The sequence below is a fragment of the Gopherus evgoodei genome, chromosome 9, assembly GCF_007399415.2.
Source record: "Gopherus evgoodei ecotype Sinaloan lineage chromosome 9, rGopEvg1_v1.p, whole genome shotgun sequence".
Lineage (NCBI taxonomy): Eukaryota > Metazoa > Chordata > Testudines > Testudinidae > Gopherus > Gopherus evgoodei.
In genome coordinates this window covers 104,937,803-104,950,968 of record NC_044330.1, presented here as the reverse complement: position 1 = coordinate 104,950,968, position 13,166 = coordinate 104,937,803, and the positions used below count along the sequence as shown (strand labels likewise).

The window sequence follows — 13,166 nt, the reverse complement described above, 5'->3', positions numbered from 1 at the left end:
TGACAATATTTTATTCACCTCTTACCAAACGGAAGAAATGAAGGGCTGTTCTTCAGGCTACTCAGACTTCCAAGAGCATCAGAACCTAACAATCCTTTTGATTATGGGAAATTAAGAGCATTGCTACCAAGATCTCATGAAAGACATCTCTTATATAGCACTTTTATTGAGATGAGCAAGACCATTTAATGCTGCAATATTATCTTTCTGATAGCTGCATATATTTAGTTCATATCACATCAAAAGTAGGAAGAGCTGCTGGAAATAAAAAAAAGTATGATTTGGTCTCATCTTAATGAGTCTTATGACGTACTGGTCTCTAAGCACCTTGCTAATGATTTTTCAAGGCACTTTGGAATAAATGGAGATTTCACTCAAAGCTGTATACATGCAAAACAGATATTTTAAATGAATTCCATCTTTAAAGCATAAATTCTATGAAGAGTCAAATTAGAAAAAACATTCGACGTTTTCTAACTGGCATTAACTCAAGCAGTACTGTTTCATAATATATATTATATACTGTCCAGAGATATATGGAGAGAGAGAGCGCGCGCACCCAAGAAAACTGCAACATTTTTAGTTAAGGTTTACCAACGATCTTCTAAGCACTTCAAAAACAGCAAACCAAAAATATTAAGTGTTCAACATAGGGGGGTTTATTGGGAAAGACATGCAGAAGGAATTATGTATATGATGTTTGCTCCAGCGCTATAAACTTACATACAAAAAAATATTGCTTTGGCTTCACAGACTCACATCAGTGAGTGCAATTATCTTTCATTAATTTTATAGAGTGTTCATAGTGGAAATTAAATCATTTCTTCATGTCTACTTAAACAGAACTTTACTAGGTTAATCATTCATAAATACCAGAGTCTGCTCCATATTACTCATCACAAATATGATTCATTTCAATAATGCCTGAATAATTTGGTGCTACCCTATTACTCTCTGAACACACTGTACAATTGCCAGCATCAGCAAATCAATCTAAAAAATAATCAGCACGCACTGCCTGCTCCCTAAAGAGTCTGCTCCAGCGGAGAGATCAGAACAACAAACAGCTCACTTCTTACGTGACAAAGACGACGCATTCAGCCTAGCACACCTCTCCTATTGCTTTATCTTTACCATACCCTGAAATCCCAATATCCAATAGAAATAAGTCTAGGTGTCTTTGAAATCATGTGTATTCTTGGCTTCCATGGACAGGCAACTCAAACTCACATTTTATAATTACAGAGTCAAATCCTTAGTCAGGCAGGAATCCCATGGGAATTTCACCCCCATACACTTGGCTTAGAATGGAAACAGGCCCACAGTGGCTTAAGGCAGAGTCCTAAGACAGGGTTGGTTTTTTTTGGTCTCACACAGATACGGGAGTCTTATATCTGACTCCATTTCCTCAAATGTCAATTCTTATGGCAATTTTATGATCTTGCTTTTTATCCTTCAAGTATTAAAAAACAACGTACAAGAATAATTCCAAGCAAGGCAAAATAGCTTCACGGACTACCAGTGATCTCTATTTAACTAAACAAAGCAAAGACAACAACATTTTTGTAGTTAAGTGGTTTGATAAGAAACTAGACAGATTTCTGAATTGTGTCTTCCAGGCAGTGTCAGAAAGGATTCCAGCCACAGAGTGCAGTAACTGCATGACAGATCGGACATTACAGAAATAAAGAAATGCAATTGAGACTTTAATCAGAATGTTTCTGCAGCTGAAAGGGTGTTCTCACACTGACTTTAGCAGCAGATTTTTGTTCTATTACTCATTTTAAGAAAGATTCCAGCAGCACCAATAACCTTCAGAGAAGTTAAACCAGATTATAACAATTTTACTATAAAAGGTCAAAATCTCAGATATTTTGATTTCTTTTTCTTAAACAATCTCATCTCATTCAATGAAATTCTTTGACAATACCTAGAAAAATCATTTAAAAAGTAAACACTACAAAAAAAACCCTTCAAATGCAACCAAAGCCCAAATACAACCCCAGACAAGATGTAGGATACTTAAAGGAATACAACACAAATCATAAGACAACTGTATATTTAATTGCACTGTATTATACAAGTAAAACCAATTTAGTTGCATCCGCAGTGCTAGAAGAAAGTTTCTGTTCTTCAACGTAGCATTTTACTGAAAACAGGACTCCAAAGACAAGTTCTTTGGTAGTATTCAGTGGCCTTTTTAACCTGGCTCAAGGTAGCCCTGTTCTACCATTATAAAGCCGAGTAATTTCAGAAAGTTCCATTCCTCAATTCGATTTCCTGCTGCAGGTTATTATTCCACTTTTGCGTACAGCTGCAATGATCTATACGAGTTAATTTGAGCTGATTCTGTACTGAAGTACTGTCTTTATTATTACAGTTGCTGGAGAAAGTAAATTAATGCAGGGGATTGCACACAGAGGCCTAATCCATTTGATGTAAATCAATGCCCTGCACATCTAAATTGCTCTGCTTTCCTTCAGAAAAGTACATTGAAGTGATTCATTAGGCATTGAACTGTTCACAAGAAACAGGCCAATTCTCTTAGGTATCCCAGTGCATCTCTGCTCGTCAAATTTAAAAAGCAATCAAATCTACTAATAAGTCCTTTTTCCCCACATTTACATCAGTGGAGAATATGGTTCTTAACAATTCAGATTACATAAATGAGGGACAAATTAATTTCAGTTAATATACATCAGAATTGAGGCTTGAGTTGCTAAATTTAAAACTGCCCATCTTTTATCATAAAAATGTATCTCTTAGTGCTGCTCTTGAGTTCAAAGTACATTTCATAAACCCATAACAGAGGTTGCCAAGTTCAGAAGGATGGCAAATTCTAAATATGGATTTGATGCAGAGTCTGCATGTATTTTGATCTTCTTTAAACTATCAGTTATAGCTGTATTTTAATATTTAAAATCCTGGCAAAGCACAGAATGGGATCTAAAACACAAAATAATGTGTTTTAGTGCAACGATATTGTGAAGGAGCGTCTCTGCTTCCACTCTGCTTCTGAGGAGAAGCAGAAACAATATGCACTTTTTTTTAAGCCCTTAAGAAGCCCTTTTTAAAAGTACACATTTAATTTGCAAAACCGGCAAGAGTATATCAGATATTAGACCAGTCCAAGAATCTGAAATTACAAAACAAAGTTAGAGTTAAAGTTTGTAATCAAGATCGGGGAGGTTAGCTCTAAGAACCCTACAATGGGATTAAGTTAACACCAATGAACAACCAGAGAGTTTATGTTTACGGAAATAATTTCACCCTCAGAAGGCTAGTTATGACATGCTGTATCAGCCCCATGGTCCCATAAGCTCAGCTAGGTCAAGCCTGGTCTGTAGTTGGATGGAGATCACCAAGGAACCCTAGATGTTGCAGGAAGCAAAATTAGCCATTCAGTACCCCACCAGTCAGGGCCGGCTCCAGCTTTTTTGCCGCCCCAAGAGGTGGGGAGAGGGGGAGAGGGAAGCCTCCACCGCACCGCTTCTTCGGCGGCAATTCGGCGGCCAGTCCTTCCCTCTGAGAGGGACTGAGGAGGGACCCGCTGCCAAATTGCCGCCGAAGGCCCGGACGTGCTGCCCCCGTCACCAATGCCCCAGCTACCATCAGAACGAGACGCCAACCCAAAACCCACCTGCTCACAAAGAGATCCCAATAACTGAACTGGTCCTCTTGTATGTGAGATCTTCATGGCATCTCTTTGAATATTTTGTTGTATTAATTATAATGCAAATAAATATTAAGTCGGTTTTTGAGAGTTTCCCATGGTGCTTGTCTCAAGAACAGGCATGTCATGCCTGATGATCTAGCCACATTCCAATTTACAGCAGGACACTACATCTGCTTGCTTAAAAATTACTTTGTCATTCCAACTGGAGAACATACTGTTAGTTTCTCCACCTCGAAACAGCTGATCATTGCTAACAGAACAGCTGACCTATTCCAGCCCAGAAACTGCTGCATTTAGTAATGACTGGGTGATCCAATATATTAAAACTCTATTACTGTGGAGTCCTTCTGGTTTAAAGATGCTGTATCAAATAAATACATTTACCTTTAAGCTGTGTGTCCCCACACAGGTGCGCCTTGTTCTTGTCTTCTCCATTTTTGTTTCCCTTCTGTGTGCCACTTCCCTCTTCCCTGTCTCCCCCATTCTTCCTCCTTTCTGCCTATTGGTTTCTATAGCCAGAGATCACATAAGATATAAAGGAAAGACAACTACTAAATCACATTCAATCCAGTAACCAGACACCTATTGTCCAGAGGACGAACCTTACTAGCCAGGGGGAGTTACAAGACACGATGGTGAGCAGACCCCAGAGCAATGCCCCTGCAAGAGAAACAGTCCTTGGCATGCTAGTAAGCCAGGTGCACAGACTCCTACTAGGGTTCTTTCCCTGGGCCCTGCAGTGCCTAAAGCTGTCTGAAAAAAATATGTGTGGAGGGTCGATCCTAAACTAGAAGCAGCAGCTTTGGTAAGACGCTGCCTAACATGAACCCTACGCAACCTTGCTCCATTTTTAGAAATACTTTTTGCCAGGACTGTGACCTCCAACCCTCACCCCGCTTAAAGCAGTAAGCCCAGCTTAAAGGCACCATCGTTGGTAATAATTTCTGCTGTCAGGCATTTGATACATTTGGCACCTTCATTTCTACCCATTCCCCACCTCCAGGTCCCAACACACAGCCTCACCACCACTGTTTCGGACCGAGTGGCTCATCTCTGACCCCCTAATTCTCCTACAGCTTCCTGGGAAGGGGCTTACACTGTGCACCCTTCCATCCCCCCAGGGGAAGAGAATCAAAGCTTACCACTGATTCAGTGATACTGTTGGCCACACAGTCCTGTAGGCGGTCAGCTATCATGGCAATGAACAAAATATAAATAACAAGATAAATGTGACTTTTTGTGAGTAAACAAGGCCCCCAAAACCTCAGTGGATTTGCTAGAGGTGTTTCTGTTTTACAGCTTTCTCCAGTACATATTGACTCCTTTAAAGAGCATTCATCTTTCTATGCAAAACTGACATGAATTTTCTGCAGTACAATTGGTTCCAAGCCCATCTCCAAGAATGACACGATATAGTGGCAGGCACATAACAGGACTGTTAGAAATACTCATGCATGCAATCACCCAATTCTATATTTTGATCCAAGATTGGCTAACAAATGTAGCTTCTGCTGGCAACCTTCATCCTGGCATGGCTCTTTCATTCCAGGGGCTGCCAGCTGTCCAAGCTGCAAAGACTCTGGCATCACCACAGAGAAACCCCCAAATGTACAGAATTTAGGGTAGAGAGAGAGACGCCTTTCCAGACAGCATATGGGTTGACCTAGTCATTATTGAAAACAAGCATGCTTCTATCTTAAAATATACACTTGGAACTTTGAGACAAGATTTTTCTGTCTCTAATATAATTTCATATGCATCAATGGAAAGAGCTTCTCCCCCTCCCTCCAAAAAAAAAAAAGATTTGTTGATTGTAAAGGCAACCAAAACATCAGAACCTCTGACGGCTTCCACCCAATGTCGTAGTAGTAAGGTGCTAGCGTCGGAGACTTTCTGAAATCTAGCACCTGCTACAGCTGGGGAGCCGGATTACAGTTCAAGAAGATTCCAATTGATAAACAGTGTAAAATTTCTTCCCATATAAAAGTTCACGATTTGAGGTAAAATATGGCAAACTTACTTCTCACTCCCCCTTTTTATTAGCGATTCTGGAAGCTAACGCAACTTGTCTTTCAGTTCCTTCCCATCTGGCATTGTATGTGATACTGCCTATATCAGAAGCAATGCATCACACACAAACAGCACCGACTAACTTTGCAAGTAACAGTTTCTGGATCTGCTCAAATGCCCTGTTACATTATTCAGTCAAAACACTAGCGCTTTGTTTTTAACAACTGTGCCACTGGATTTATTACCATAGACAAGCTAGGTAGATACTTTCCATAATAATTAGCCATGGCTGAAAAGGATCTCCAGCCTGTCTCTCTCACGCACAGTTACTTTGGCCCCTACTTTGGTTCTCTGTGCCAAAGGCTTTGAGACTTCCCTGATCAATCAAGTGACCCAAGTCAGCCAGGCAGTCGTGACCAGGAAAAGGTACATTTCTCCCCTTTCACCACGGATGCCAGGAGACTCAGACATCCCCTGACAATACACGGCACCACTCATGAACTTAGATATCTGAATCACAAGGAGAGGGCCCGGCCAACCCAGCCTCCCCCCATCCCTGGCCAGCTGTGAGAGAAGTCTCGCAGCCACCACTCCACTCCCGACCATGACCAAGACAGCAGCATCACCTATACGGGAGGCAACGGGCTAGGGTGCCGGCATCCCACCCCAAGAAAGGTAGTGCCAGGGTCCTAGTGCTCTGGGCTGGGAGTGAGGGGTCCTGGTGCTTCCCTCAGTCTCCTGTCCCGGGTGAGAAGCAGCAGGGGGAGGGCTGCAGCCCAGACGCTGCGGCTTTCCATGGGGAACATGAGCACTGGGGGCCTGCAGGGCTACATGGTACTTCCCCTGTGCTCTCCCGGCTGCACTCTGCCCTAGCACCAGGAGCCCAGGCTTGGCATATCTCAGTGCTTCCTTCCCTGCCTGCAGCCCCGCACACTTGACTGCAGCTGGCTCTACCTTCTGAGAGTCAGGCTCACAGAGCACGCTAAGCCCCATCAGCTTCACCACCACAGGACAGGTGCCCTACTAGAGCAGCATCCTCTCCCTGGGCCCCTTCCATCGGAAAACTCCGCTTGCACCCCTACAGTCCCAGCCAGATATAACTCTGGGGAAGGGAACGGCAGCCCCTGCTTCCCCTGAGCGCTGCTGCACCTGCTTCAGCAGCACTTCCACCTCACGGGAACAGGCGGGGGCTGAGCGAAGCCCGTGTTCCTCCCCCAGGCAGCCCAGCCACTGCAAGTCTGTGGGGGAAGCTGTCAGAGACAGAGGCTTCAGCCCCTAGCTCCTCCAGCGGGCACGTTCTTGGGGGGAGAGGGAGGGAGAAAGAACGCTTGGAAAGAAGGGTCCTCAGCGTCCCAGTCACAGAGGCCAACTGGGGATAGGAAACTACTGGAGAGTCCTCATCCTGCTCCAGGAGCTGCAAGGTTCCTGAGACAAGGGGATAGAGAGGGACCAATAGGGACAGGGAAAGAAGAAGCAGCAGATAATACAGGGAGGGAGGTCAAGAAGGGGAGGGAGCACAGGGAACCGAGTACAGGGAGAGCGCAGAGCACCAGGGTCACAAGGGAGCAGAGAATACAGAAAATGGCTGGGACCCAAAAAAAGAACTCCCAAGATGAGAGACAAGCCATCCCCTGCCCCCTCCCACTATCCATCTACACACACACACACACACACACACACACACCAGGGTGTAAAGGCGGGTGGAGAGAAAAGGAAAGAAGCCAAACTGAGCTGGAGGGCAAAGCCGAGTGTTTTTGGGTATGGAACCAGCTGTCACCAGTCAGCACCTTGGGAGCCCAAAGTAACTCCCTGCCTCCTTTATTCTAACCTCCCACCTGCCACCCCACCGCTCTTTCAGAAAATGGCCTCTTAGCTCAGGGCTTGCAGTGCCACGACCAAGCCGGCTTTTTCCAAAAAACAGGCCAGGCCAACATATCCCTGCTCTGTGCCTTCAAGTCATCAGAGGTGGGCAAGGCGTTCCCACTTCCATCTGACTTAACCAGGGCAGCTTGTAACCCGTGTGCTGGGAATCCGACGTCCCCTGCCAGTTCCAGTCAGCCCACAGCGCTGTGTTTATATGGGGAGGTGGGGGAAGCCCCAATGTATTAAAAAAGCCTTATGGTGCCTCTCTCCCCACTGCAGCATTTCTGTGGTAAGACACAAAGGTTTGGCCAGGGCAACTACTTTAGAATACTGCTGTCCTGCCACAAGCCTGCAAGGGGCTTCGGTGAGAGCAGGAAACCGGCCGGGAGGTGAGCAGCCGTAGCAATGTACAAGCGGGAGAAGGTTTGATATAGTGGCTGGGAGGCAGGGATAGAGCAGAAGGCAAGAAACAGGCAGCGCTAGTCGGACAGAGGGCTAGTCAGGGAAAAGCACCTCATAGGACTCGGAGTGCTGGTTTGGAAGGATTTCAGATGCAGCTGCTGCTGAGAGTGGGCAGGGTCAATCAGGTAGAACCAAAGCCAAAGAGCTGGGGCGGCACAGGTGATGGGCCCAGCAGGAGCTGGAGAAAGGGGTTTCCAGTGGGGAAGCGAAGCAGGGCTGGAGGTGCTGCTGAGAGACTCCACCACAAGTGAGAGTAGGGCAACTGAAAGTGGCAGGCGCAGGCCCAGAGGTCGAGCAGAGGAAGTGGCCCTTGAGGAGAGTGGCAGCCGACACTACGGTTGCAGGGTTTGACCGAAGACGGCCTGTGCACGACACTGAACTGCTGCCATAGAGCTGCAATGCTTGTGCCCTCAAACCGTTTCACGCTGCGTTTCTGTGGTGATACTGTCTGTTAAATGCTCTGCAGTTTCTCTCCCCCTCTTCTGACTCCAGGCAGAGATACAGCCTTCTGTTTCCCCTTCAGGACTAATTCCATTATCAAGGAAATAATTTCCAAGATGATCCACATAAGCTCTAAAGCGCTCTTCAATTTCATTCCAATGAAAGTTCTCAGGTACACTACAGCCATTTTAATAGGCCTGCCTGGAACTTACTGCTTTCTTTCTTAGGGATCCAATTAACTAGGATTCTTCCAGGAACTAATCAGACATCTTATAGCTGATCTAACTGGATCAGACCTTTGTTGCTAAGTATTTGCTGCTGTGTCTTAGATAATTACAGAGCACCCATTTGGATTTTGGATCTTAACAAAACATTCAACTTTTGAACAAGGAAATGACTGCCAAAGAGCGACACATCAAGTCAGTAATCTAACCAGCTGAGAAGCAAGCATACTTTTAGCAGTTTCTCAGCCCAGAACCCTCTTCTGAGTAACTGAATACAGATGCAGACTACAATATTAGTTGAAACAATGAGCAGTCATGTGCCCATTCCCAGGCATTTCTAGGAAATAAGAATACAGCCAGATGCATTGGGCAAATTCAGACCAGATGTACACATGTGCAATACTATTAAAGTGAGAATTTCAGTTTTGTAAGCGTGTATCAGTCTTGTTAGTCACATATACATACCATGTATCTGAGCACTGATCTGGACTGCTGATTCCAGTTTAGCCCATGTGTTTACATTGAGATTATTCACCATTACTACAGCAGTGCATCGGGCAAAGCACACACCTATCATTACGAATACTCCTCTAGCTCCTCTCAAAATAGACCTACTTAAATTCAGAATGGAGCTGTTCTGTCCAACAAGTTTTTCTTTACGACCGATGTTGGTGCTCAGAGGTCAGCTAATCGCTCATCAGCTGGTCATTGCAATAGCACCAAATAAATCAAAACAAGATAATAAAATGGAGGACTTGAAGGGACTATTGTTTATTTAAAAGATCTCTTGTGTTCCTATATTTTAACCTTTAGAAGTTACAGCCCAATTAATGCTTATCAAGACATTATTTGAAAGAATAGCTGTAGCTATTAAGAGGGCTGGGGTAATGATTTTTTTAAATTATATAGCAATATCATTTAGAAGCTTTGTAAAGAGCAGACCTCTATTAACTGTAGTAGCATCAGAGCTTTGGAGGGATTTTGTCCCACTTCCCCACCACTCAGCTGTGGCCTAATGGCTTGTGATCAATCACTACTCCAAAGTCACAGGTGATGCTGATGTACTGTACAGTTCTGCTGGATGGAGAATCCATTGTTCTGTTTTGAATGATCTGGTCATATACACGTTCACAAGCTAGCTCTTGTTTCTGTTTTGAATTAGAGGGTGTTCAGTAATTCAGCAGGAAAAACACAGGTGAGCTCAACCAAAACCCCATATGAAAAACACCCACCCTACGCTTTATGGACAGGTGGAGGGATTAATATCCAGGCTCAGATCCAGATTATTAGTTGGCAGCTGAGCCCTGGCTCCATAAAGGGCAGGACCAAAACCCTGTAATATGTGACTAGCCTTTGTCTTTGGGGGCAGCTGTGAGTCAAGGGCAAGAAATCCCATGTCTCAATTAGAATTTTGCAGACTGAGCCCATCTCAGTTAGAAGCTATTCAACAAAACTGGAGTGATCCCCTGCTGTATATTTCCATTGATGTTTCCCCCCAAGAAGCAACACATTTACAAACCAGGTAAAACAAATTCCATAAACGGATGGCTTGGAAGGTTCGAGATCCTACCACTCTGCAGCTAACCCAATGGTAGAGCCGGAGGAAGTAATTCTTAAATGTTATGAGACTGAATGAAATTTAAAAGCAGTAGGGAAAACAAAGAAGAAGAATCCTAACAGCTAGAAGTCTTTAAAAAAGCCTCACCTTGGATACAGGAAGATAATCACACTAAACATTTTTCTACTAGATGGCAGTGTAGCGTCACCCTATATAAAACACATTCTAAAAAGAAACTGCATTCTATTTCACATGAATCTGTGCTTAGACTTGACTGTTCAGATAATGTGAAATACAACTGTATCCCCTATTGCAAGGGCACCAGACATTAGTTTAATAGTGACATAAGACTTTAATTCTCTTTAACAATGAGAAGCCAAGATAGCAAAGGAAAAAGAATCCACAGCCTGCTCTGACACACTATACCATATTCCAAGCCATACAATGACATGTTCCAAGCTACAAATGTACAAGGTCTTTAATATGTCACAACTGACTACCTGTGATGTAATCAACAGATCTTTCACAGGATCTGAAACAGGTTGTCATTGTTTAGAATGAGAATAATTCACCTGAACTCTTTAAAAGGAGATAACCCTATTAAAATATCAAAACTGCAACAGCTCATGTTTGCAACTTCAGGACAAGGTACATGGATGAAGAAAATGGGTTAGAAGTAACCAAAATTGTGAACGTAAATCCAAAATAAACAAAAGTTAGAGCAGAAGGAGAACCTGAAAGATAGCAAGTAACACATTCAGTGATTAAAACAGCCTTGCTTGGCATAGCACAGTGTTTATTTATGCTGAACTCAAGGCATATAAAAATGCTACAGCTCACAAACATGCTGAAAATAGTATTATTTATGGTCTAATTAGAGGCAGTGGCACCTTTATAAGAAGGCAGCTCAGTACACTAGGTCGATCTGCAATAGAGGGCAGCAGCAATAAGATCATCAGACTGATTTTAGACATGCTGAGCAGAGGGGCTCAGGGAATCAGGACCCATGTGTACATTAACAACAATGAGATTCTAATGATCAGCATCAGTAACGCAGCCTTCCCATCAGGTATTCGCGGAGATCTCTGTAAGTGCCACAGCAAAATCTGCCTGGGGGGTATCATTTAAAACATTAATCTCACAGCACAGTAATCCAGCAGGTTTTAATCTAGTCAGCAATTTACAGCAAGCTAAACTTGCTGCTGAATTCCCCCATCCAGTCAGTTTTAAACGGGTCTAGCGGCGCGCTACCTTAAAGGCTCTGCTTTATCCCACCCAAGCTCTCTCTGCAGTTATAGGGCTGGCGTTTTGTCCTACTGTGTTCGGTTGTGACTGTGCTTGCCTAGTCACAGCTGATCTGTGTACTTGGTACTAGCTAGCTGGACGTATTAACACATCGAAGCAATCCAGTGAGCGTTATCTCACTGTAGCTAGAATACAGGACTGCCCATTCCTGACTGTAGCGCCCTGCAACAATGACAAATCTTTAATACCAACAACAGTGCTTAGCATTGCAACGGCCTGGGCTTAAACTGGAAGCTATTCCCAGGGTTGCCCAAAACACTGTGCAGAAACGAAGCAAATTATGCTGAAAAAAAATCGGATGACTCAGAAGCACTTTTTCTGGTCTCCCTGAAATTTGGGTCAGGCTGCAATAATAATGGCATTTAAAACAGCAGAGACAAGTAGCACTCTCCTCTTTGTGCTCAGGAGCTGCTCTACTGCGGTAGACAAGCCACGGGCACGGTGCCTGAGAGAGAAAAGGCTGGGATCCCTTTAGGGGGATGGAGCTCTGGTCCCTCTCTACACTCTGATAGCGGGGTGGGGGGTAGGGGAGTGAACCCAGGACACAATCAGAGCTGGAGCCTCACAGTCCCTGGACCTTTCCGGTCCGGAGGGAAATGACTTGGCATCCTCCAGGTGCTGGAAGGGGCAGTGCTGAAGCACAGGAGGCCTGGCAGCCCGTTTTTCGGGGGAGAGCAGGGGAGCGCAGGCCAGGCCAGGTGCAAGGCTGGGGCTCACCTGGACGGTCTGCGCTTGGCCTCTCGCTTGCTGTCCACCACGGCCGGGACGCAGTTGGTGAGCTCGGTCCAGTCGGCGTGCAATCCACAGCTCCAGCCGGTGGAGAAGCGGGAGAAGAGCCAGGTCTCGCGCTTGCCCGGCCGGTGGCAGGTGCATTTCTTCTGGCCGGCTCTGCACTCGCAGGGCTGCTCCAGCTGGATGTTGCGCACCAGGTGCCGGCCGAAGGTGGTGCCGCCCGTCTTCTGGATGTGCAGGAAGACGATCAGGTCGTCGCCCTTGATGTTGAAATCCAGGCGGCGCAGCAGGTCGCGGGCGGAGAAGTTGAAGCGGGGCACGAAGCGGGCCGGGGTCTCGTCCTCGGCGCGGTAGGGGTCTGCCCGCGGGGGGCTGAGGGCGCGGAGCCGGAGCAGCTGGCACTGGCTGCCCGGGCACACGTACTGCAGCACGAGCACGGCGAAGAGGCAGAGCAGCAGCAGGGCCAGCAGCAGCTTGTTGGCGCGGTCCTCCATGGCGAGCGGGGCGCGGGGGGCGCTCACTGCCCGCGCCGGCAGCACCCCGGGGCGCCCCGCGCCCGCCGCCCCGCCCCGGCCGCCATCCGCCCGCCCTCCCGGCAGCCTCAGCCGCGCGGCGCCCTGCGCCCGGACCCTGCCTCCGTCCGTCCCTGCGCCGCCACCGGGAGACGCGGAGCCTGGGCAGCCGGACCCGCTCCCGGCTCCCGCCGGCCTGACCCCGCAGTCCCCTCCCGCCCGCCCGCCGCGGCTCCGGCTCCGCCTCCGCCCCCGCCTCGGCTCCGGATTCCGAGCCCCGCCCCCGGGGCCGAGCCGCGCCGAGCCGAGCCGGCGGCCTGCTGCCCCGCCCAGGGCCGGGCACGGAGGGGGGGAGCCCCGCCAGCCCTGCCTCCTCCGGTCCG

At 46.5% G+C, this 13,166-nt stretch overlaps 1 protein-coding gene across 1 annotated transcript in view; it reads right to left on the bottom strand.

Annotated features, from left to right (window-relative positions):
- The window catches only part of HS6ST2 (heparan sulfate 6-O-sulfotransferase 2), a 238,016-nt gene extending 225,224 nt beyond the window's left edge, over window positions 1-12,792 (bottom strand). The window contains exon 1 of the mRNA XM_030576287.1: window positions 12,257-12,792. Coding sequence (XP_030432147.1) covers window positions 12,257-12,765 — 509 coding nt within the window. The 5' untranslated portion in view covers window positions 12,766-12,792. The remainder of the gene's footprint in view (window positions 1-12,256) is intronic.
- Between the last annotated feature and the right edge of the window lie 374 nt (window positions 12,793-13,166).